Source organism: Ixodes scapularis, unplaced genomic scaffold, assembly GCF_016920785.2.
Source record: "Ixodes scapularis isolate PalLabHiFi unplaced genomic scaffold, ASM1692078v2 PGA_scaffold2__306_contigs__length_199485367, whole genome shotgun sequence".
In the NCBI taxonomy this organism is placed as follows: Eukaryota; Metazoa; Arthropoda; class Arachnida; order Ixodida; family Ixodidae; genus Ixodes; species Ixodes scapularis.
In genome coordinates, this window is record NW_024609857.1 from 144,511,508 (window position 1) to 144,538,091 (window position 26,584).

The following is a 26,584-nucleotide window of genomic DNA, read 5'->3' on the forward strand; positions in this document are numbered from 1 at the left end:
GTGAAAATAAAAAAAATAAAAAAAGCTACACGCTGCCTTGCATGCCTATCCGCTTTCACAAGAACACTTCTACTAAAGCAGCACTGACAAACGTGAAGAACAGAGGAGGCCTTACACACCCCAACAAGAACCTTTTCCAGCTACTGAAGAAAGCGGAACAGTTCTTCGTGCAAAATAAAAGTTACAAGACTGTCTACTAAGACACAATCGACAGTGTTCTTGACACATGCACAATAACGTTTCCATGCGCTGAACACAAAGAAGAAACAATTGCCCAGTTGCTCCACTACTACTTCAGCATGCAAATGCGACTACACCGTAAGCATATTACGATGAGTAGGAGCAAACAAGCTCAAGAAATAAAGAAATCAGCAAAGCAGCGCTCGTCTTAGTGTAAGGGCATGGGCGAGAAACACAGGATGTAGGAGATGGCGTTCTTTGGTAGTATGCAGTGAATTCAGCTTTTATGTACATTTTAAAGCCAAACTATTTGTCAGGAATTTTTTTTACGTGTAAGACGGAGTGACACCATATTGTGCGAGTATAGATGAAAAGTGATTTATGTCTTATAACCACTACTATTGTTTGACTTTCAGTCCCTGTGTCATCATGGCAGTCAGTATGTCATCATCCTGTGTCATCGTTTCAGTGACTATGTCATCATAAATAGGAATTTTTTCTGCTCACAAGATTTGTATGTTCCACAGTACAAGTTGACATTGTATCTATAAACCATTTGTCATGCTAAAACCATTATGCCGATGTAAAGAATTATTTATGCCCCACTATGTAACATTATTAGAATTTATTTTTTTCAATAAGGCAGGAGCAGGGTGGGAAAGATCACCCGATCTCATATAAAGCCACGCAATGTGTGTAAACAATTTAGGGAACTGTTACCAAACATGTTGTTTGACACAACATTCGAGCATGACCCACGCGTTTACTCTAAATTATTGAAGGCCCAGTAGATTATGCCGGGAAGTTTTATATTTATACGAGTATTTTTGTCACGTTGAGTAATCATCAAAATGTTCTCGTTTGAAGAAAAAAAAAGCAGGAACCGCACGGGGGAAAGGCAATCACTGCCAGTGTGCCAACATAAATCCATCATTTTACTACACAGTACATCGGGACCGAGTAAAGAATGCATAATTTTCTTCACACGCCCCGCTATGCGGAGGGCAAGTTCGTCTGCTCCTGGCGCAGTTGGTAGCGGTGACGTCAGAACGGCGAGCCCTGATTGGCTCATCGCGACCCACTATCTGAGCGTCGTCTGCTCCTTTGCATCGTCGTCTGCTCGCAACATCGTCTGCGTCTGTCTTAACTTTCCTGCGACATCCGGAAGTGCAGAAGCCAGGTTCACAAAACGATCTTACGCCAAAAATATGCGTAAGACAAAACTCGAGAACAAATTCGTATTCACGAAACGAAATTTTCGTAGGTTTTGCGCAGGTTACGACGAAATCCTACGACAGCTTCGAAGCTGTCTTAATCAAATCAGCATGGCCGACAGCGTCGCGGTCGCGACGACCAACGGACGTTTATTTTTCTACGTGAGCTTCTCACGCGTCCCGACTTCAAGCAGCAAGAAAAAAGTAAAAAGTACTTGAAACAGACCACGAGCGACAAGAACGCTGGATCCACAAACACCCGGGAAAAGCTCCAACGGCCACGATTCCACCGACAACGACCACGTGAGCACAGCAGATATATATATATATAGGCCTAGCAGGCACTCCGACTCGGCGACCGTCTGCCCACGACCGGCTGGCGTGCTGAATGGAATATGCCCGCGCGACCCTTGTGAACCCTTCCCGTCTTATACTTTGATCGCTGACCTCAATTTTAGATTAAGAGGTCAATCTCTTCCTCTTGTCATCTCCTTGTTTTCCGAGGCAACGGTGATTCTCGCCGGTAAAAAAGCGGTGAATCTCCGACGGACGCAGGAAAGGTAAAGCAGCCATCGCTTTGACTAGCAGACGTAAAGCAGACGACGTTAACTGCGCCAACCCGCCGACGCCGTTAAAGAGTGAGAAGTCTCGCCGCACACGAAAGGGGGGAAAAAGTATTTGGGAGGGAACTTACGGGCACTAACCACCCTCACTCTCGGTTCTTAGCAAACAAACCTCGGCGCCTCAGGACACCTCGCCAGTGAGTCCTTTGACTTCCCTCCTTGATGCGCGTCGGCTATAGTCGGTTGCAAGCTAAGAAAAAACCGGAAATGCCTCTCAGAGGAAAATGTAATCCTACGCCGAGAAACGCCAGCCAATCGTTTTCATGACGTCACGATTCCGTGGACCAATCGCGATCCTTTTGAAGAAAAAAAAAAGCTCAACGTGGCTGCTGGCCTTAGCAACGCGACGCTAGTTTCTCGTGACAATTATTCTGCTTTTTTGCACCGTGTTTTACGTGCCCGAGGTTACGCCACGAAATCTTAATGGTATCGGCTTGCGTTTGCAGCAGTTTTTGCGCGACAGCGTGAGAATCCAGCGACGCTATCGCCAACGAAAATTTCGAAGCGGGCGCGAGGCTTAGCACTGCTGAGAGGTATGTTAGACGTATGAGACGGTATGTTAGACAGTATCTTGGACAGAAAATGAATTGGGAAGACGGTACATTGGACATGGCTTTCTTTCTTTACTAAACAGCTATTTCGTTCACAAAAACGTATTCTAACTTATTTAAATGTCCTGAATGAATTAAATAAATATTGTAGTAGTTTAAGACACGTTTCCTGGAGGAAGAAAAAGCAACGTTGCAAGCGAACTACTTTCTCGACGGCGGAGGCACTTCAGATGGGCGCGATGCGCTTGTGGGTGGAGCTAAAAGATTGTTCTTAGGTTGCATCCGACTATAGTTGTTAGACAAAAACAGCCTACCGCTCGAGTTATTTCGTCTGCCCACTCTGAAAGGCGAAGTACTTCCGAAACTCGCAGGAAAGGTAAGACAGACGCAGACGACGTTACAAAGGAGCAGACGACGCTCAGATAGGGAGTCCCGATCAGCCAATCAGGGCTCGGCGTTCTGACGTCACCGCTACTTCCTTTTTCATGCGCAGAAGACGAAAATGAGCCCACTTGCGAGGCGTATACAAGCCTTCACAAGCCCCTCTATACGCGCGCGCCATCTATCCCCGTGCGAGTGAAACGCGCTCGATGCGCCGAACACAATGTGGTCGCCGCGCGGGACAGAGTCATCACCTAAATGTATTTCTTCTACCGTGGTTAACCAGCTTCGAGCAAACGGGCCCTGGAGGTCTTTTCTTTAAATTGAAAAATTTGCAACCAGACGTTTCTTCAGCTCGAGCTCAAGAAACGCATGCAGTGCATGGCGAGTCATGAGCGTCTCGTCATCCCTTCAAAGCCAATGAGAATGCGACATTATCCGTCAGGACCGCCGGAGAACCAATTACAATCCAAGAAGATAATGAGTCACGCCCAGCGTTTCTTATGCCGTCATTTGCCACGTGTACTGCGCGTACCCGTTGGGGGTGTTGTGTCTTCATTGTTATACTATCATATATTCGAATAACTTCGTCTTCTTTGCTGTGTGTTCATTAACTTCTTCTTCATCATCATCATCATTTTTGAATGAGGAGTCTCATGAGAGCAGCACAGGTGACTGGACGTTTTTTTCCGTCCTGCCGGGTCCACCGAGGACTCCACATTCTTTTGACGACGGGATGGACGGCGCATTCGGCATCAAACTTCCTCAAAACGTTTTGAGTGAACCAGGGAAGTCGGAAATTCCCTGGGAGCGATGGATTTCGCTCTTCGAATGTTTCATGGGGCACGTGCTGCTCACGCACTGCCCTCGGAATGTCGTCGATACCTGCTGCGCCAATGCCTGGGAGTGGAGGGTCAACCGGTCTTCGACGCATTGCCTTCATCCCGCGGTGTCGCTGTGCCGTCGCAAGCAACGACGTCAGCGGCAGCCGCTTCTAGAACTCCGACGAGAGACGTCTACCAATTGGAGGCTGTCGACACCCTCAGTGCGCACTACGAAAAGTCGTGCAACATGGACCTGGAGCGTCATCGGTTCCGCCAGCGTTATCAACAGCCCGAAGAACCATTGTCGGATTATAAGACTACCCTACGGGACATGGCAGTTCCGGCCGTTGCGACCAATCGGGACACCACCACCGGCTCCTATCAAGCAGAAAAAATAATGAAGCAGACCAAACCAACCATGGTTTGGCGCCAGCGGTTTCGAGTCGCGTGAGTCTTGCCCGAACGACTTATGGGGTGGCACCGAAGGACAAACAAAAACAAAATGGGGGCACCGAAGGGCAAGGTGGCACCGAAGGACAAACAAAAACAAAATGTGGTGGTCCGGAAGAAACTGAGTCCCTTCAAAGTTGGCCTCGTCATAGGTAAATGAGTTCAATCTGTTCAATTATATGACTGTATCCCCATGAGCTGTTATTAGATTAGTATTTTTCTGTTGTCTTTGCAGAAACAGTGCAACATTAGAGACACCAGAACAAGGTGCCTGTTCGACAAGTCATCACTAACATGTCGACAGTCCTGTCACAAAAGATCCAGGACTCCCGAAAGGCTCTGAGGCACCTGGGTTTTGAGGATTTTTATTCTTCATCAGCCCAAGTACTTCTGCCCTACAAGCACTCTCAACTGCAAAATAAAAGTAAGAAAGACTAACATCTGGCTTTGTTTTTGTGCATCTATATGACAATGGTACCACTAGGAAGTGGTACCACTAGGAAGTGGTACCACTAGCAAGTGGTACCACTAGCAAGTGGTACCACTAGCAAGTGGTACCACTAGCAAGTGGTACCACTAGCAAGTGGTACCACTAGCAAGTGGTACCACTAGCAAGTGGTACCACTTGCAAGTGGTTTATTAAACAGGTGCCATTTGCAAGTTGTACCACTAACAAGTGGTACCACTTGCGAGTGGTACCGCTTCCTAGTGGTACCTTGCCACGTTTCTGAAGTGACGGTTAAAGTGGAAGACGAAGAAGGGGAAAAGCTCGAGCACAAAGGAAAAGAATGAGCTCGCGAGAGACATTCGACGACTGAACCTGAAGAGCGGCAGCTGACACGCCAACGCTCCCGGCAGACCAGGTTTCGCTCCTGGTGAACCCTGGCTCCGCTCCAGGTCTTCTCGCCGCCATCGAGCCGGAGCGACGTCGTGCCTGCTGCTCGCACCAGAAGCCCGGAGCATTGGACTTCAAGCTCGAAGGCTGCCGCGAAGTGGTGTCCTCGCAACATTCCTGTCAACCCAGGCCGCGTACCTGGTTGGTCAAGCGACACCATCGAACCGGTGCTGGAAGGCCCAGAGCTCCTAGCAAGCTTGAACCCACACCCGTAACATCGAAGAACAAGGCCGGGTTCCGTTCCAAGCAAGATCGACGCTCGAGACTGTGAGTGTTCTCAGCTCGCGACTGAGACTGACTGTATTGACTGTAGCCATTTAACCACTCGATTTTTGTTCTTTCGCTTCTGTTCTGTTCTTTTTTTTTTTTTTTTGTGCTTGTGAGTAAAATAATTTTCGTTCGTCTACTTATTTGTCGCTTCGTCTTTCGACTTGCCCTCGTCCCCTCGGAGGAACAGGACATACCTGTTCAATACACCACTTGCAAAGTGGTACCACTTGCAAAACTTTTCACTTGGGGTCCTAAAGGGTAGGTACTTCATAATTGTTTCATCGGTTTCAAATGAGTCGAGCTTGAAATAAGGTATGCCCACGCACTAGTTTGAGTCCTACGCCTTCACGGCCTGGAATTCCATGTGCCCGTCTGGCGTGGAGACGTTAGTGACTCGCGTGAGCGTTTCGACTGCTGCGGGATCCGATGCAACTGCAGCGATGGTGTTCGTCTTCTTCTTGAACTTAACTGCTATGTTTTCGGGGTAGGCTACACCGGCTTCGGCGGCGGCGACCTTGATCTGCTTGGCGGTGAAGTCCTCCACGCTTTTTCTGCACGTTGGCCAAAAAATGAGTGTCTGGTTCCTACGCCTCGCTCCAGAGGCGCCACTCCACCGGCCCCGTTCGCAATATCTCCAGGTTTATCTACTCTTGCTGTTCACGTCAGCAATTGGTTTAATTTCCTCCTTTCCATTGCTGTTTTAGATCTGCCGTGTGTCCGGTCGCCGAATGTTTGACTTCTTCACTTCTTTCTTATTGTACGAAGCGACCTGATATCCTTCTGAAGTTCTAGCGATTTTGAGGTCTTCAGTCATCTTCGCTGCTTCTTGCGATGCGGTTCTTGGTTTACAAACTGCCTCTCTCACAGCGTCGGCCCCACGAGGATGCTTTTTTTTTATGTCTCTGTTCTTACTTAAAAGCCTCAAACGTGTTCCAATTGAAATTCTTGAAACTCTTTCATGGCGTAGAATTCACGCTTGTGTTACAAAAAAATTCTAAAATTCTTCTTTCGTGCTTATGAAGCTTGATATTGTGTCCTTATTTGCAAGGCAGGGTTCCAGAAAATCGTTATCGCTTACTGTCTGGGCGTTGGCGCTCACGCTGCTTGTCGCTTTCAGGGTGCCGGCGGCCACGCTGCCTCGGGTCGTCCGGTCCGCTCGAATTTCGGGTTTACGGAAAGCTGTCAGTGTCAAGTCACTAGCTTAGCCCGCAGCGGTGACACCAGGCGGGTTTTGCGGCGGCTCAAAGTGCAGTGCTGCGTTGCCTTCCATCACCATTGTCTCTTGCCTCAGAGTCCCGGGCATGCGGTTGTGGTCTCCGGTTGGCGTGATGACCGACTGCAAGATTGGGGTTCTCGGTACTTCCCGGTTCATACTGGTGGAACAAACTAGCAGACGCGGGTGCCGTACAGTTTTGGGAACGTGTACGTCGCCCGGCGCAGGCGTAGGCGCCGTGCGTGCACACAACAAAACCATATGCGAACACAACCTTGGCGGGAGCGCTCCGCAGATACGTCCGCTTGCTCTGAAGGCCGCATTATCAATGTCTTTTATGTTTGGTTTATGAGTCTTGTTTGGCATTAGCACTGTGTAATTTTACTATTTTACTATTTTTTTTTCAGGGAGAAGGATCGCCTTTGTAAATCAAGATCAGTCTAATGATAGTGGTGTAATAAACTTCTGGGAGCGATCGAAAAGAATTCCGTTTGTCCTTGAATGCGTTTGATACGCAACGACCGATACAAAGCAGACTCATTCGATGTCCGGCTGATTTAAAGCAGACCCGCATGCGACGTCCCGCCGATACTCCGGCTGATCTGTACAGTACTCGCTTGATATATCGCTCCGATACCCGGCCGTTAGTCCGATCCATATAGTACTCTTATAGATATCGCGCCGATACTAGGCCAGTGGCGAAATAACGGTATGCCAATACCTGCCGGAGATTGGACTGTGGTTAAAAACGCGACATTCAGCCAATATTGGGAGCAATTTTCGACCGGCACTGGCACGGCACCGGTCAAGTATTGCCGTGTTGCATGGGCTCCTATTTGTAATCCGCGGTGTACGGACACATGATCATATTTCAGTGCTGACTTGGTGAACAGAGATAACTAGCTTGTGTTTCATGGCGATGTAAAGATCGCTGAGCCAAATTGTGAACGCTAATATGAATTTCATGATTCCCCGCGATGGCCACCGAACGTGTCAAAGGTGTCTCTATGTCATGAGATTGGGGGTACACAGATTGAATAACCTCGCTACCAGAAATTCAATTCACAATTTTTAGTTTCATTTCGATGCCCAAAACTTGCCGCAATAAGCCTTGAAAACCGCCATTTCACAATACGCAGTGTCGGGGATCTTTCTCGTTTCAGAATTGTAGGACGTCAAGAGGCCAAACAATGAATCACATACCGTTTAATTAGTCTTTATCGAAGTTCCCTCTGTTTCTACTTTGTCTTCATCTCTCCCTGCTCCTTTCTTTTCTTCATTTTTTACATCATCCCAAAACAGAAACTGAGAAGCGCAATAAATCTCAAGAAAATATAGCTTGTGTACTTGTCTCAGGTTGATGCTTTAACTGTTTTAGGTTGCAATAATCCCCAGAGATATGACTGTCCCTGTCCGTGAAGATGTCGCCGTCATCGCCGTCGTTGTCACACTCGAGTTGTTTTTTGACCTGGAGGTCTTTGCTCAGCTTGCGTACTGTCTCGCTCCCAATGGCTTGCGCGTTCGACGCGTTATACTCATGATGACGTCGTGCTCCTGTTGTTCTGCGCCGTCTAGGATCTTTATGGCCATTCGGTTGTTTACCCGGAATGTTAGTGTTGCCTTGCCTCCGCTTTTTCTGGTACAAAGCCCGATTCGTTGATTAGATGACCTGGCAAAGAAGCCGGCTCCGTAGTCGTACTTGTAGTTCAATCCAAATTTATATGAAAGAAACTACGGCAGCTGGGCAGTCGTCTAAATATTCATTTCCAATTCTAACTTGTGGGAGCAAGAGTCTCCCACCACGGCCAGAGGCCGCTGCCGAATGCCCAAACTGGACAACGGCCGAGGCGCGCAATAGCGCACGTAGAGGACAGGCACAGAAGCCTATAAAAGAAGGCACACGCCCACAGAAAGCGGAAGACAGACCATGGCCACGGAGGCGTGCAGTTCGAACGCTCCGGCAATGTTTCACGTTGATACTAACAATCCATTCCTGTTACTTTAATAAATGTAGTTTCTCGTTTTGGAAACCCCGGCTTCGTGTTGTTCCTCCCCGATGGGCATGCAGCAAGGCAACCCTACTGACCCTACCACAAACTTCATGCTTGAAATCGGCAAGGCGCGAGAATAACCTCTCAGGACCCTTTCCCAAAAATGAAGTAAACTCCACCTCATTTGAGGTCGATGAGTTGTCCAACAGTGAGCCGACCTGTTGCTTGAGCGTGCCAGGTTTTACGGCCGCGCTGAGAGAGCCTCTCCTTGGCAGGTTTTTGCTCCTGGCCGTCGACCGCTCCGTGTTTCTGAGGGAGGTTGATTGCGTTGCTCTTGTCCGGAATGTTACCGAAAGTATCCTCCCTCGAGCGGTTCACCGGGGCGCTGGCTCAGCGACCCTTGTTTCCAGCCGGCGCTTCGGAATTTTCTTTCACGTCGTACCAGTAGGGCTCGCTGTCAGTTAAGTCTTCGTAGTCCTCGAATGCCTCGGGCGTCTCAGGGACGTTCTTGTACGCCATGTTCGGACAAGAGTTTTTGTACTCGTCGCGCAAGCTGTCCGAAGAGGACGGTATTTGGACTCGCCTCTTGGCATCTTCTTCGCAGCATGTGCCGCGACACACGTTGGCGATGCTCTGTTCGTAATCGTTAGTAAGTTTGCATTTCGCAAGGTTGCTCCCATGGCATACGGTTCCATTTCGGCGAAGAGATTGCTTAAGCTAGGTCCGCCCACCATGAGGGTCAATGGTAATGCCAATATTTACTTCTGGTCGAGGGCCCTTGAAGCGTCCATCCCAACAAAGTGTTTATAGCCACTAAGCCGTTGATTTCCTTAGATCTAAGGATCTCTCCTGTGCCAAGTTTCCATATTTGATCTTATCCAATGAGTAGACTTATTCTAGGTGAACTTTGTATGCCAAAACACACCATTTCATCAGCCAGACGTTTCTTTCGATCACGCAAAAAGCACGCAAAAGTGTCATCTGCGATCGAGGCAGCTATGTCCTGGCAAATTACCGGCATAGTAATCGCGTGTATTCGTGTCGTAATATGGAAAATTAAGCCAAACCTCAATGATGTTGCTATTATGTAAAACCTTGCTTGAGGTGCTAGCAAACGTATTTAGTACTAGCTTAGTCATTCTTAAGATTCTGCAATTTAGGCGCAGTGCAACATCTTCCGTGATGAATTATCGTTTGCTGCCTCCATCAAGGATGCCCCTGATGTAGCTACTGCCCTTTTCACTGATGGCCCACGCACGGAGTGTTTCTAGGTAAATGGGATGGCGTCATCTTGCCCGGCCAAAGGCTCGTGTTTCAGGTCAGAAGAAGGAACCCACACGACTGATTCCACTTTTGTCCCTTCTTTTCTCGTCTAGGCGAATGACGGATCACACATTGTTAATGCGTGTCGTCCGTTAGAATTCGGGTACCGCACCGTGACTGCCTTTTGCAATCCCTTGCGCGACGTCATTTGGTGGTGCAGCGGAAACATCTCAAATCCTTTCACAAAAACATATTTTTCTCAACTAGAGTCTTCTTAGACTCGCGAGAATGTGTGGCGTGTAATTTAGATTGGAAGAAATATCATGCGCTCGCCTCTTGTTTGCAGAGTCGAACCGTGAAGTGCGAAACCTGATGAAAAAGATTCTGACTTTCGCTCGTTCTTTTCACTGCTTTCGACTTCAATGCGAAGGAACCGTAGCATCTTATTGAGTTTTGATGTGGATGCAGGTTCAGGCTATGAGGTTGCGTCAACTTGAGCTGTTGCTCCGTTGATTGGGAGCTTGGATGCAATTTGTTTGTGGTATTGCACCACGATGTCGTAAGGCATCGATGTCATGAGGGTATTGCGAAGCGTGGCTGCGAAGCTAAATGTTGGCCCGTTTAGTGCCTTAAGAGCTCTGATGTTCAGCTGCGCAGTGTCGTACAGGTTCCTCATGCCTTGGGTATCTGTAGAGGATTGAACATGTAAAAGGTTTTGAAGAGCCATCAGATGTCCTTGCTCTATCCTTCTTTGATCACCGAAGCGTTGCTTCAGCAGTTGAATGGCATCGGCATAGCATGTTTCTGTTGTAGTTAGTCCTTCAATTTTCACTGCGGCGTCTCCCGTCATGTAGCGGTGCAAATGATAAAACTTATCTGTCGTTGACAACGCTTGGTTGGAGTGAATCGTTCCTTCGAACTGTTCGCTCCGCCAGTGGGTGATGTCCCCTCTGAATGAAGTGATATTCAGTTTCAATGACCTAGATGCTCTCATCCTGCAGACTGGGTCAGGTGCCCTAAGTGTAGTTGTTGCGGTCGCTGCGACCGTGGAATATCTGCTAGTCTCCAGTTCCTCGATCTTGGAGCGGAGCTCGGCAAAAAACATGATGGCCTGGCCTTGATATTCGGTGGCTGCGGCATACTCAACCTCAGACTCCTCAATCGGTAGTAGCTGCTTCAACTCCTCGTTCATTCTGTCCAGCTCTGCTTTGCTCGTAATAAGGCGTTCTTTTATTCCAATAAATATGCCGCCTGGTGGACTTTTTTCACAACCTAGAGTGAGGACACTTCAACTTTCTCTGCTGGTGCGAGCACGTGCATTGCCAAGCTTCTATGTGCTATAAAAACTAAAACATAATCGGGCGGGTAACGCGTGAACTACACAGAGCGAGGAAAACAGAAACGCCTCTAGCGAGCTTCATACCGCGAATAGGAGGGTTGTTGAGCAGTGCAGTAATGTCGTTTATCATCCTGGTGTTTTCGGCTCGTCGAGTAGTAAGCTTCGCTTTCAATCTATCCACTGTGATTCGTTAGGGTCGATTGATTATTGTTGGGCTGCAGGAATCCTTCTTGAAAGACCTTCTCATTACGTTCCGATGGTTTGCTTCCGTCATTAAAGTCTCAGAGCTCCACAATTAGGGTGAACGCTTTCGCTAAAACTGTATAAAGATTGGCTCACTTAAGTAAATCAAGAAAAATAAAAAAAAAGACTACGTGTTCTCTATACATTGCATGTACACTGAAAAATTATAATGTGTTTCTCTGGCACTTATTTGGAACAAATGAAGTAAAAAATAGGTAAGCCAATTTTATTTTATTTCCATTTCACAAATTTTTCAATCGCAGTTAACGCCAGAATAGCCCACAACGATTTTCTGATGATTTTGAGATAAAATGCTTAGCGAATTTTTTCGTAGACAAAGCCAATTTTTATTTTATTTTTTTTCTACTCTTGACCGTCTTGAGGTTTCGTCTATTCACACTCTCAATTACTGAATACACTAGCGTCGAGCACCTCTATAGTAAATTCCAGCGCGATATGTTAAGAAACCGATTTATGCGACCAGTTTACAGTGCGCTCAATACAGTTCGCCCACGTCTTACTTGGGAAAAATGCAGCGTTGTCTTGGCTCGAACATCATGTCGTGAAACAGCCTCCCGGGTTTTGGCACCAAAATGTCAAGGATCTAGGACGTAAAGAAGCTAAGCAATGAATAACATGCCGTTTAACTTGTATTTTTCTTTTAACTTTTCGTCTTCATCTCTTCCTTCGTCTTCCTCCTTCTTAATTCTCTACACGTAGGCTTCCACATCACTTCGATTCGGCAGAGATGGCAGATGAAAACAAGCCGAATCCTGCTGAAAGGCTGCACCCTCTTTAACCTGGGAACGATTGCGAAAACTTCGGACTATTTCTTAAAATCTGCCGTTTTGTACAGTTGTTCCAAAAAACAACAAAAAAGACAATGAAATTAAAAGAAAAGAAATTAAAAAGCCTAAATGGGACACTTTTTAATTTTTGCGAAGAAGCTTTTTTTTTAGCAATACTATAGACGCAGTTCAGGAGGGGGTTACCGTACTGTAGGCCCCGCCCTGTAATCGTAATCGTAATCGTAATCTTTACTGGCTCAGGAGAGCCGTGGCACCGCAGAAAGGCGACAGCCCGTACCATGGAGGCCCGCGGTGCCACGTCTAGTGATGATGATTATGAGATGATATATACAAGGGCTTACAAAACTAAGTACTTGTTCTCAGCTTCATTGGTTGGAGATATGATTGACGTGTGAAATGTTCGTTCTACAATTGTACCTCCGTGCCGTAATAGTACTTTAATTGGCAATATTTTTATTTTTGAGACACAAATAATATAAAGAAAGTCAGAGCCACTGACGCCATTTTCATCGACTTCTCTAAAGCATTCAATAAAGTTACTCATCAACAATTTTTAACGAAACTTAACGATATTATTATTCAGCCCTCTGTTGTGAAGTGGATTTATGAATTCCTAAACAATCGCACGCAATATTTCTCCGTTCACAGCGAAAAATCTCCCACCTCTACTGTAACATCAAGCGTCCCCCAGGGAACCGCACTCGGCCCCCTTTTGTTTCTAATCTACGTTAATAATTTCCACCAAAAAAAAAAACTTCTTTTGTGCGCCTGTTTTCCGATGATTCTGTCATATACCGACACATATTCTTTCATGCCATGATCATCTAATTCTCAAGGCAGACCTCGCGTCTTTAGTTTGGTGGTGCGAAAAATGGCAAATGGCGCTAAACTTTAATAAATGTAAATCCCTGTCATCCTCCCGCAGTTCCTGTACCATGTCATTTTCGTATTACCTTGTTAACACTCAAGTAACAGCCTGGTTATCTTATAAATACCTGGGCGTTCATCTCACTTCTGACCTATCATGGACAACTCACATAACCTTTGTTATTGCTGATACTAACCGTACTCTCCGATACTCGCAACGTAACCTCAAACTTGCTACACACGTCGTGAAACAACTAGCGAGTACTTCTCTTATAAAATCGAAGTTAGAATAGTCCTCATCTACACGGTCTCCATGACAGTTGTACCTCACAAACCATCTAGAATCCGTTCAATGAGGAGTCCTTTGTTTTAATTATAATAACTACTCAGCATATGCCAGCGTATTAGGATAACTCCAATCAGCTAACCTTCATTCACATTGTCTTCGCCGCCGAGTGTCACGCCACTCCCTCCTTCATCCAATTTCCTATCACAATACCCACCCCAGAGAATCATTACTATCACCTCCACATCGTATTTTCTCTCATTTAGATCACCCATGTAAATTACGTTCAATTCTATCATCAATTGTTTCTCATTAAACTTCCACACTACCATTGGCTATCGAGGACTGGTATTCACTACCGCACCACGTCGTTTCCCTAATGATACCACTAAATTGGTTGAATCTATTACCTTCTTTCTACCTAACTTAGCTAACTAGCTTACAGTGTAATATTTGGAGTAGAGTGAAGACTTGGGCGGGTTGGTTTTGCATATTGACGATTAAAGGAGCGGTGCAACGATATTCAATTGGAATGTTTTTCACTCGACACGAGCTTACTGGCACACCTGGGACTCAAGGATACTCACACGCAACGCCACTGGCCAAGAAACTCCTTTGTTGCGATGTAATTTCAAGGACAAAAGCGATCATTTTCATTCAATCTCTCCTTTGCAAAATTTGATGACGTAACTCGGGGATCGCAGTACACCCAAGTGACGATATTTCAATGCAGTTCATAGATTGGACCCGAGCATTGCGTGGGCACTCGACTTGGGCTCGTGACAATTGCTAGCTCGAGAAGCATTCGGGTTGTGACCCGTGTCCAATCGCTGCAACGACGACAACAGCCGAGCCATAACAATGTCTGGAACTCAGCGCGTGTCCTGCGCTTTGCCAACCCCAGCGCGTGGCTATGATCAACACTGGCGGCATATAATCGGCTCCAGATCACGTGGCCGCTTGTTCTGGCTGCGAGTTGAGGGGGTGAACGCTGCTCGTTTTTCTTAAATTTTTTTCTGAGACTTCTATTGCGTGGGGTGAAAAACGAACCCGTGTTTTATAGGTCATTAACGTTAGGGATCCGTTTTAAACGGTATTTGCGCAAAGTACAAAAATTGTTGCATCGCTCCTTTAAATACAGCGCGAACAAGGCGAATGGCGAGAGGAGATGTAGACAGACAAAGCGCTTAATCTCGACTGATTTTTATTTGAAAGCAACGCATAAAAATCTCCGTGAGTAAATAGGGCGGCGACCCTTATCACCTTGTCACGCACTAAGCCTATCATGCACGTGCCCCCAGGAACGCCAGTTTTTTTTATCGAACAGAAAGATTGAGGGCGCACTTACACACACGTCATTTCCACATCGAGATATGTTGTACGCCTCGGCAATCTCCCACGTTATTTGCTGTCTATACCCCTCCAGGATGACTGTTTTTTCTAACCTCGGTTCACAGTCGCATCTGTCAGAATGGATGGCGGAATTACCCGCAGGCGATGACCTCATCGAGAGCGCGTGTTCTTTTAGCCTATCATTTATACATCGGCCTGTCTGGCCGATGTGCACTGTATTATATGAAAGGGGTATCTGATAAACGACACCCCCCTTACAATGAGCACAGAATTTTCGTGGGAACGAGCCAGGGTAAATTTGGCAAGGAAAAAGGACACTTTGGAGTAAGGGCGCAGGAACGTCATGGTGCTGGGTGACGTCGATCCACCTCCACCAACGGAAGTTCTGAATGTGCTTCGAAAGGGACCCAACCCTATTGAAAATTCCATCAAGCTACGTAATTTGGGACACTGACTGCCAGTCAGCAGCGTTGGTGGAACGTGATGGACCATCAGACGTCATCTGATGGTTCATCAGATGACGTCTGACTGCCACTTCCAAGGGAATTTCATCAACAAGGGCAGCATTTATATAAGAGTAAAGCTATACGCACTCATAAATATCGCCAAATGCCTCGATAAAACAAAATGTTCGAGAAAAAAAAAAAAAGGCAGCACCACCCGCGACCACATGCGTACGAATCGGACACCTTAACCGCTATGCTACGCCACCGTTAGAGAAACTCGATTTGACTATTCGTTTTATACGAAATGCTTTGGCTGCAAATGCAGTTAAGCCGTCAGCATGTTATGCAAAGCACTCGTGCATCACTCGCCGTACTTCAGTTTTACTCACCTGCCATGTAGAGTACTTTCGCGTCGTAGAACGATCCTTTTGTTCGCGCATCACCGGCCCAGTAGACCTGGTACACCCTGTCGTCTTCAACTACACCGCTAAAGTCCCTTACATCGTCGGAACTCACAACCAGCTGGGTCTTGTCGAGTAGAAATTCTACTAAAACATAAGACATTGTAGAGCCCGGGCAGGATCGACAGGTTGGAGCGAGCGGGCAAACAAAACGAGTCGAGAGCGATCGTTCATGAAAGCTCGGCGAAGCCTCTATGGGCGAAGCGAAGTGCGAAGTGTCGTGTTCGGCGCTTCGGCGGGCTTCTGATCAAGGTTGTCGGTCGGTTGCGTGTCATATCTCTAACGTCAGCGGTTTTATGGGCTCACCTCCCAAAATCGTTTTCTCGTGCATAGATTACTTTTCGTATTCATAGATTTGACGAAATAGTGGTATCCGAACGAACTTTACGTCCTTTGACCGTACGTCTGTCTGCACGTCAAAGCTTCCTGACGTACAGTCAGAGACAATCGATGTACAGTCAGAATCACCACCAAGACATCATGATGGCATTTCGCGGCGGCCGACTGCCACCAGGAAACCATCAGAAAGCCGACAAGCGGGGTCTGACTGGAGTTTGACTGTCGGTCAGAGTAACTTGTTGGCCAATCAGACATGCTTGACGTACAGTCAGGCACAGTCAGCGGTCCACTAGAAAACATTGACTGCCAAACAGGGTTACATTGATGGATTTTTCCTTCGGGAAGTTTGCCAACGATGAGGTGCTCAAATGTCCAGAATTGGTATCCATGGTTAGGAGTGTAGGAAATAAAGCGGACGAGGGTGACAGAGAAAGGTTCATTTTGGAGGGAGTGGACTCATTGCCCCAGGGGTCAGGCAAACGAACGTCGAGGTATAGCACTGATATAGTGGTCTTATTCCGCTTGGAACGACGTCTTAATTTACTTGCCTTTGATAATGAGAATTGTTTTGCAATAGAGCCAGAAGATATATTTAAAAAAATGTGGGAAAATTGATTAGAAAGAATTTATAGGTGTTCGATAATGTGTGTTTGAACGAGGTCAAACAACGGGTGGCCCAATTGTGCGAAGCACTGGGTCTAGCTAGGCTCAAGACTCTAGTACAAAAAAGAAAAAGGTCTGCACCTTAACGTTATCTTTGCGGTTAAGACTCACAAGGATTCCATGCCGTTTTGAGCAATTGTTTCTCAAAAAGAGTCATGACAGATTCACCCGACATCCTTTTTTCAGTGAAACCTGAAAGCTTTGAAGTGGCACAACCCGTTTAGAGTGGATAGTTCGAAATGTGTGGTAGAAAAGCGAAAGGGAACAACCCAGGCTCTTGTCACGCGGTATCTTTGGATGTTGAAGATCTGTACTATTTGTTACCACACGAAGGAATGTTTGGTGCTGTTAAGCAAGTCATTAAATTCCACGGGGGTGTCGCTTTTGTAAACTCTTCCGGGGTTAGCGTGGAGACCTTTTTAAAGTACTGTGCTTTTATTTGGGATCCGCTTTCATTTTCATTGTTTTTAAGCAAGAGCAACTTTTACAGACGGAAGGAGTATGCATCGGCTCGAGTGTTGAGCCTGAACTGAGTGACATCTACCTGTCACGCCGGGATCGAGAGATAGAAAGGGGTCTTGAGGGAGTAGTAACAAGAGTCCTTCGTTATGTAGATGATTACCTGGTGGTGTGTTCCTACGTAGTTCCGACAGGCGGAGAGGCGAGGTCATAAATGAAACCTTAGAGGTATTCAGGTCATGCTCGAAAGGAGGGGGGGGGGGGAGGGGGGGGGGAGGGCGTAAAATTAAAAAAAGAAGCGATAGGTGGGAGCTTACAGTTCCGTTTACAGACGACTATTTTTGCTAGTCTTACCGTCTCAGGAGTAAGACTGGAGTGCTGCCGTTCAATTCCAGTCATTCCAATGTGGTTAAGAAGGGCATCGCAGTAAGCTGCCTAAAAACGGCCCTAGTTAAATCATGTCCACATGAGACGAGGCATAGTTTTTCAATCCAATTAGATAGTCTAACTAGGGAGGGGGGGGGGGGTATCCGCAGGGCCTTCTCGTGGAAATTGCAAAGGGCCTAATTAAACCAGTGAAACATCCGGACAGCTTTCGTAATAGAAATACCTGAAGTCCAGTGGTTCTACCGTACAAACACAACATGATTCATAGGTTAAAGAATGTAGAGCAGAGGCATAACTTCCCGGTGGTGCTTTCAGCACAATCGAAGTTGGGAAGGCTAGGCGCGAGAGTGGATCCGGGTAAACAGAGATGTCATGCATGTACGAAGAAACACAGTAAACAGTTTGTTCAATGTAGGCTGGGTGTAGTTTATCAGATACCCGTTTCAAGTAATAGAGAGTACATCGGCCAGACAGGTCGATGTATAAATTATAGGCTAAGAGAACACGCCCTCTCGATGCGGTCATCGAATCGAGCAATTTCGCCATCTATGATAGATGTGTCTGTGAACCGAGGTTAAAAGACACAATCATCCTGGGGGGGAGGGGGTATAGACAGCAAACAACGAGGGAGATTGCCGAGGCGTACAACATATCTCGTTTTGAAAATGACGCGTGTGTAAATGCGCCCTCATTTGCTCTGTTTGATAAAAAAACTTGTGTTCCTGGCGGAACGTGCACAATAGACTTAGTGCATGACAAGGTGATAAGTATTGCGTCCTATTTACTCACGGCGAATTTTATGCGTTGCTTTCCAATAAATATCAGTTGAGAGTCAGCGCCCGTGTGTCTCTACGTCTCCTCTTGTCCTTCGTCTATTTCGCGCTGCTTTTAATCGCTAATGTGTTATGTTTGTGTTTGCTGTACCTTTTTTTTTTATTGCCATCCCCTTGTCTGGTGCCTCACGGGCACTCAAGAAGCATAAATGATAATGACGATGGTGATGATGATTGCTTTCAAAACTATCCAGAGATTGCCTTTCCGCTTCGGTTTCAAACGCTCACATGGTCGTCCTCCCCATGGTCGTCCTCCCCATGGTCTCTATTAAAATCATCTAGCAACAGGTTGAAGGCGGGTGTCCTCTGGGTGCACCTGCGTCAGTAGATGTTTGGTGAATGGCGCCACCACGAACCCCGAGTCATGCCGGTACGTTCGCCCACGTCTGCCTGTACGTAGCTTTCCCGTATCTGGAGAAAATGGCATCCTGGTGGTTGAGCCGAGCCCATGGTAGGTTTGGACCCTTCGAGACCCCCCGGTTGAGGCAATACACCACTTTGTCCACCTGTTTCTCAGCGATGGGTGTCCTAGTAAGGCCCGGCCAGGATGATTCAGTCAGTCGCCTCCTCTTCTATCCCCTCCCTTCTTTCACTCTCACCTTTATTTCTACTCTTCCTCTCTCGTTTCTCTTCACTTCTTTTCCACCTTCTTGGCGGCAAGGGCCAACCTTGAGTGGAGAAGGACACTAGTCTAGACACATCCTTGGATATAACATGTGGGTAGGTGCTACTGGAGTAACGTGCACAGGAAGGTATTTTCGTTATGTACCGTTAACTTTTCCTATGTTGGGCTGCATTTTGGGCGGCATACCGCAGATGTCGAATATTTTACTTGTTTCTATAAGTTACAAAGCAAAAATTTCTTCTTATCGACCTCTGAGAAGAGGTCACACCGAAGACACAGTTACTTTGAAGACTACTGTCAATGCTTAAGCCTTCCAAAAGTTCTTAGTAATGCACGGCGAATACGAACTATTATTTAGAAAGCTCTCCCCGTTTCCTGTTGCAAAAATCCTGAAATCATCTCTTGGAAAATCTTACAAAGCAAAGAAGTCCCAATCTGGAGACATCCTTGTCAATGTGGAAACAAAGCAACAAAGTATAGCCCTCCTTGAGCTTACAAGAGTAGCTGACCACAAAGTCACACTAACCCAACACTGATCTCTCAGCACCACTCGGGGCTTGATCTCTGAAGATGATATGTTGGAAAGCATAAAGGATGAAATCCTTGAAGGACTCAGCAACCACGGTGTGATTGCAGTGAATCGTATTGTCTTATGTCAAGATGATCAAGAGTAGCATTCGAAACACCTTGTGCTTACATTTAACTCCACGACCCGTCCCCAGGCGGTCAAGACGGGATATCTCAACTGCAAAATTCAACCGTTTATCCCAAATCCGAAAGGCGGCTTTAGCGGCCAGCGTTTCGGACATAATGCAGCCTCTTGTAGGGGACGGACAACCTGCGGAAAATGTTCAAGCAACGATCACCCTACTGACAACTGTGCAAGCGCGATTTCTTCAAGTGCGTGAACTGTACAGGTGCTCACCCTGCGTATTCCGGCTCATGCCGAAAGTTAAAGAAAGAAAATTAATATATTAAACCTCCCCCCCTTAAAAAAAACTGATCTTTTTTTAAAGTCGGAAAACGCCTCTCGTCCGTGCAGAGAGGCTCCTACGCCGCTGCGGTCAGCAACGGGGCTGCACCGACAACGGCTTCCGTGGGGACACAGGTCTGCCTTTTAGACCTTTCTCCTTCACGCAAACCCCAAGCTCCCAAAGTCTCACCTGGTGTCCCTGAAGAACAGATGTATACAACTCAGACCGCACCCTCACAGGTGACGACCCCGCGCTGACTGCCCCTACATTCTCGTGATGGCGACAGAATCGCCGTGCCTTGAGGGGCGCCCTTCTAGGCACGGGTGAGGCAATAGACTGTAAACATTCATTGCCTCACGGGGGAGGCAATGGATGAAGACAGCAGTCCGCCGGAGCCCCCTTCTGCTTGGAAATGTGGTGAACCCCCCCCCCCCCCCCCCCCACACACACACACACAAAAAGACTCAAGCGACAGGTTTAGAAACTGACACATAGCAAAATCGTATTCATGGATGCTGTTTCAACTCTCTCAAAAATGTTCCTTGACACTCGACATCATATCATCAATGTTCTTTATCACTCATCTGCATTACCCCACTCACCCCTAGGAATCAGTTCAGACGGAAAAATAAAGGCGACTCACTCGCAAGTGGCGTTGGCCCCAAGTCTCGACCCTCTTGGAGCTCAAGGGGGGCAGCTCCACAGAGAACGGTTGGCAAGTCGCTCGCCTGGAGCACCACTTTTATCTATTTTTATTTTTTCTAAGGTTTGGTTGGAAATGCTCTTATGCAGAGTCAGTCCACACCCATTCATGCCCTCTCATTTTTTTTATAAAATTCCTTTTAGGTGTTTCCTTAGAACCCAACTTGTTAGTAGTGCATCGCAGCTTCAGCTGCCCCTGCGCAAGGCCTCCGAACTCGAGCTTCTGAGTTTAAAACTTGTTATCGACAATGAGAATCATTCAATGGGACTGCCGAGGTATCCTGCGTAACTATGACGATGTTTGCTCCTATTGGAGGAATATTGGCCACTGGCAGTGTGCCTCCAGGAGACTCACCTGAAGGAGAGTCAGTCGAATGTATTTAGGCACATTTATTTTTTTCCGCAAGAATAGGTATCACTCGTCTCACTTTTTTGGCAGGGTAGCCATAGTAATGCAAAATACGCTGCGTGTGTTGAGGTTCCTTTGCACACCACTTTGGGACCAGTGGCTGTTCGCATTCTGTCCGACCGCCTAATAACCTTTTGTTCACTCTGCATTCTTCCAAACTTTCATTTAAGGGGTGAAACACGTGTCTCGCTCATTGCTCAACTACCCCATTCATTCATTATTCTTGGTGACTTTAATGCACACAACCCTTTGTGGGGCAGTGCTAGACGCGATACACGTGAAGCAATTGTCGAACGGTTTATTTTGTCTCCAAATTTTTGTCTGTTTAACGAAAATAAACCTACATATTTTAGTGCACCCAGAAACTCCTTTATATCATTTGACCTCTATATAAGCGAACCTATCTTATTTCCACTGTTTTCATGGCAGGCTACAGCTAATCCTTTAAGCAGTGTCTGCATGGCAATTGTCTTAAGACAGAATAACCTAGGTGTGACGCTGCACACCTGAACTTCCCGCTGGAAATTTGAGAAGGCAAACTGGCCAGAATTTGGCCTATTCTCACTGCTCGCATGCACATTACTTGACAAGCTTTAAACTGATGAAATGAAAAAAAACACCTAACGAACTACGTCCTTCACGCAGCCATAATGGCAATTCCCATGACCTCGGAACAACTCCCACGCCATCCCAAGCCTTGGTGGTATAAAAAATGCTCGGAAGCACGAAAAAAAAAAAAAAAAAAAAAAAAAACGTCACGAAAACAAGGCATTGAGCCTACTTCGATGATATCCGACATAAAAAATCTTCTTCGCTTCAAAAGGCCGACGTAAAACCTCGGTTTCCTGCGAGGGAGATTATCCTCTTAGCGCTCCCCCTCTTTTAAACTGCAAGGGGAGTCAAGTCGGGGTAAGGTAGAAAGTAGACAGGATACAGAAAGAAGGAGGCGGGGAAAAATGGAAAGCGTGAAGTGTACAGGCCCGTGCATGGTATATTCACCGGCAATCGAAAATAACAAGGGTATGCGACACCAATAAATAGCTACACATCCCCGAAAAAGGTTTCGGATCGCATTAACATACTCAATGAGTCTTCTAGTGCTTTCATCACCCCCTCTTATCCTGCAAAGGAACTTGTCCTGAAAGTCTAGAGCAGGGGACGGAAACCCACGGCACGCGAACTGCATGCGGCCCGCGGAATAGTTTTATGTGGCCCCCGGAATGACCCCAGAAAAGGAACCCCTGCAGCTTCCTCGCAGACCCAAGAATCACAAAGAACTTTGGACCATAAATGGGATTAGAAAGGAACAAGGAGCGTTCTCTCTGCACCCCCCCCCCCCCCCCCCTCTGCCCCCTCGTCTTCGCGACCTGCCGTCCGGCCCCCTCCTTGTCGGCTTCATGACGACTCGGCCCGTCGCTGCAAAAGGTGGCCAACCCCTGGTCTAGAAGAACAAGGTGATATTCTCGGAGACTATTTCTAGTTTGTTTCAAGTTCATGAAAATATTCACCATCATTTCTTCGGCTAAGACACCGAAAAGAACCGAGGACCATAAAGGCACCTGGTGGTGTACCGGAGCCGTATAATAGATATTTCGCACGTAGTGAACTTTAAATAGTCATTCATAGTGTCAACCCCTCGGCAGCTGTACCCAGCGGTATCCACTACTCCATGTTGAAACATCTACACCCGTCTACACTCGAAATGGTTTTATACCTCTTCAACAGAATACGGGTGGAGGGACCTTTTCGATCAGCATGGAGAACGGCTACAATCCTCCCTCTGTTTAAACCAAGAAAGAGCTCATATTCTGCTACTAGTTACAGGCCAATAGCTTTGATAAGTTGTTTTTGTAAAACACTCGAAAAAATTATTAATAGATGATTGATGAAGCACTTGGGAAAATGTGGCACCCTGGATAAATACCTGTGCGGTTTTCGCTCGTCCCGCTCGACACGGGATCCATTTGTTCGATTGGAGAAAACTGTCCGAGAGGCTTTTGTCAATAGACAGTACTTCCTCTCGGTGTTTTTCGATCATGAGAAAGCATACGATTCTGCTTGGCGGTATGGAATTTTTAGTGACTTAATTGACAATGGTATCAAGGGCCGCATGTTCTATGCCGCTATTTAGGTTGACGCACTTTCCGGGTAAGGCTGAAGTCTGCACACTCACGATGGTTTGTACAGGAAAAAAGTTTTCCGCAGGACGGCGTCCTAAGTCTTACTCTGTTTATTACAGGGTCGTCGAAATAAATCCGGAAAATAACCATATTCAGGTAAACACACAGAGGTAAAGATAAAATGGATATCTACCGTTTTCTGTGCTTTGTTAGGTCTTCCATAACGTTTCGTGGCTGAGAGATTATCTGAACTTCTTGGCATTGCTGAAAACTTGTATCTTCTTGTAGCCACACCATGCAATGACTTGCTCAGGCGACTTTCAGGCACAAAGCGATTCAAGTGTTGCCGCCCTCCGGTCGTACTCTCTGCTCATTTTGGAGCAAGTTGCGAGTTATTTATCATGAGATGGTTCGCTGTCGACTCACTGTTAAGCATGCCTTTTCATTGCGGAACAAGACCGCGGCTGTCAAGACTAGCCTTCAGATGAATCCGCATGTCGCTCAGATTTTAGGAACAGTGCACCATGTAAGCATAGTCTGCTCTTCACAGACTTGTCACTCACTGAGTACACTAAGAAAAATACCCCATCAGAAGTCTTAGCACAAAAATTCTTTCAGCTACAAGATACATATTGCTATAGGAAAATAAATGATTAGTTTGCTGGCGGTCCACCAGAAGGCGATGTGGCCGCGAACGGGTTTCCTGTGTCCCGAGAAAGGGGGCTCGCTGCACTGACCTTGGATGAAGTGAGCGTTTCTTCTGGCGGCCTAGGGAGGTTGGTTATAAAATGAGGAGGCCGAGGGATGATGAGAAGAGCGATGGACTAAGAGCCCAACGGGGAACTCGGTGTGATAGGCTTGCTGCCCGTCCACTAGAACTCTGGAAATTCCTCACCCCTTGGTCCTCCAGCGGAGACGGCTGCGTTGTGTTAGCCTTCGGGCCGGGCACGCGGTTTGTCGAGTTTCCGGGCCAGGGCTGCGCCAGCAGACTATGAAAAATGTCATTTAGTCGTCTTGTATCCTTTCCGCGATTACGCGAAGTAGCAGTCGAGACAATATAAAGACAACACCAGCTTTTCTCTTGACGGCAAATAAACCGACTCTCCTGTCGGCTGTTCAGTTATCGGATCATCACTTAGATGTGTGAGGAGGATTAATTCCTGTGCATCTATCTTGACTGCCAAATTGTAGGGTTTAATAGTGGCCATATATCATATTATCAAAAATAGGCATTATTACCCTGTAGTTTACACTGATTCACCAGGTGCTCTGAGAGCGCTCAAATCCCCAGATAGCGAAAAACCCTCTGATCACTCAGCTACAACATAATATGGTTGCTGCAAATGTGCAAAAAAAAAAAAAATTTGCAGATAGTCGTTTTCTGTGTGCCTGTAGTCACGTGGGCATAACTGGCAATGAAGCTGCCGATCGTGCTACATTCACATGTGCAACGAGGAATGTTGATATTCACGACATACCCTACCAAGACTACAAAGCGACCACAAAGAAAAGCACCCAGTGTAAATGGCAAGAGGAATGTGCCCGCGAAACCAACAACGAACTCTATGTTGTGAAGCCGATGCTGGAGGATTGGGAGAGTGCCCATCACAGGGACCGTTTTTCCGAGGTCGTCCTTTGTCTGTTAAGAATTTGCCACACGCATTTGACAGATAAATATCTTTTTCGCCGGGAGGATCCACCTGCATGCGAACACTGTTGAGAACCATTAAATGTTGTGCGCATAGACGTAGGCTAGGGGGGGGGGGGGGGGGGGGGGGGGCAACGGGGCTCATGCCCTCCCCCCCCCCCCCCCTGGGCCCGGGCCATGATCCTTACCGAGACGCTGTTTACGTGCCATGTAACGAGCTTCTAGTACGGGCATGTAAAGAAAATAACGCGCACGTTGCCTTTATTGACAAAATACATGGGAAGTGGAATTCCAGCGTGTTGTCGTTAGCTTCAATCTCCAGTTCTGGCAAAAAAATAACGCGCAGCACCCCCCCCCCCCCCCCCCCCCCGGGAGAACTCAGCCTCCCCCCCCACCCCGGGAAAATGGAAAGTCTACGCCGCTGGTTGTGCGTATACTTCTTGAGTGCCCCGCATATCACAGATATTGCAAATGCCACTTCGTCCAGTTTCACTCAGCACACATGCCTCTACACCTTGCTCTTCTGCATGGAGATGAACCTTTTATAAATCATACACATGCTTTTAAATTCCTAGAAAGCACTGGACTAATCAGTCAATCAAAAGACAAGCCACGGGGACACCCATTAACCCAATTGACTGTTTTTGTTTGTTGCCATCATACTTAATATGTGGCAGGCAACATTTAGCTAAGTTTTGTGTTTTGCAAGCCAAATTACGACAGCTGTCATATATTCTTTAGCATGTCGGGGTCAGAGGGCCACCTTCACTAGGATGGCCCGGTTCATTTGAATCTTATGAAGCCTAGATAACCCGGCCTTGGTTGACACCCCGGTGCAGGCCACCACCCGTCACGGGTACCTGACCTGGGTGCATCTTGAGAAAACCGACCGCACGCGGCATGAAATCGGTGCCAAGAAACGACCAGTTCTCACACTGACTTGGACGGCAGAGGGCAGGGTCTGCGGAGCTGGGAAAGCGTCCGTCCTATTTCTGATTACTGTTGATTGGCACTTCGCGAGTGCAGGTACATTTTTTTAGATTTTCAGAGTGTCATGCGAGTATGTTAGTTATTTTTTTTATCTTTGTGGAAGAGCTCTGCCCTTTGTAGCCATGCTTACATTTTGTGTGGTTTTGCGCTTTTAGTCTGATTTCACACTTTTTTTTTTTCTGAGCCTATGGCCATGTTTGAGGGTCAAGTAAATTGCGGAGACCACCCATGTCGATCTTCTACTTATAAGTATTTTTATTATGTAAAGTTACTGTTAGTAGGTCCAAGAAGGACCAGTAATAGTATGGAGGGAAAGGTGCACGGCCGCTGGATCTTCTTTCTCCGTTTTGTTTTGTTTTACTTGGAAGGGGTACGGCGCGCGCCCTTCGGTGGCTTGCGAACGACCCGTAGGGAAACATTTCTCCCGAAAGAACCGCGCTTTGGCGGGGTGGTTGGCGGGGTGGTTCCTGGCGCATCCTCTCCCATCCCATTGTGTTTCAGCCTGGGGTATTTCGGGTGGCGCCGCTCGGGCGGCCGACAAGAGCACCACCGAACCTGCGGAAGTGCAAAGTCGTCTGCCCGACGAATCTCGGGCCATTGGTACAGCCGAAGTTACGTAGGTGTCACTTTGCATTCATTGCCAACCTAACGAGCAAACGAACCAACTCCTCCACTGCAACTGGACGGCGGACGCCATGTGAATGTTGCTGGATTTATTGCGATTGGCTGGTCCTTCTCCAAAGGGAAAGAAGACGAGCGTCTTTAAAAAGGCCACG

At 47.0% G+C, this 26,584-nt stretch overlaps 1 protein-coding gene across 1 annotated transcript; it reads right to left on the reverse strand.

The window, feature by feature from the left end:
- Window positions 1-10,330: 10,330 nt before the first annotated feature.
- LOC120846026 lies at window positions 10,331-11,047 on the reverse strand. Its single transcript, XM_040217635.1, has one exon. It carries the CDS (start codon window positions 11,045-11,047, stop codon window positions 10,331-10,333), a length of 717 nt encoding a protein of 238 aa, XP_040073569.1.
- Window positions 11,048-26,584: the final 15,537 nt, after the last annotated feature.

Coding starts and splice junctions, on each gene's coding strand:
- LOC120846026 (XM_040217635.1), bottom strand. CDS start 11,047: ATGAACGAGGAGTTGAAGCAGCTACTACCGATTGAGGAGTCTGAGGTT.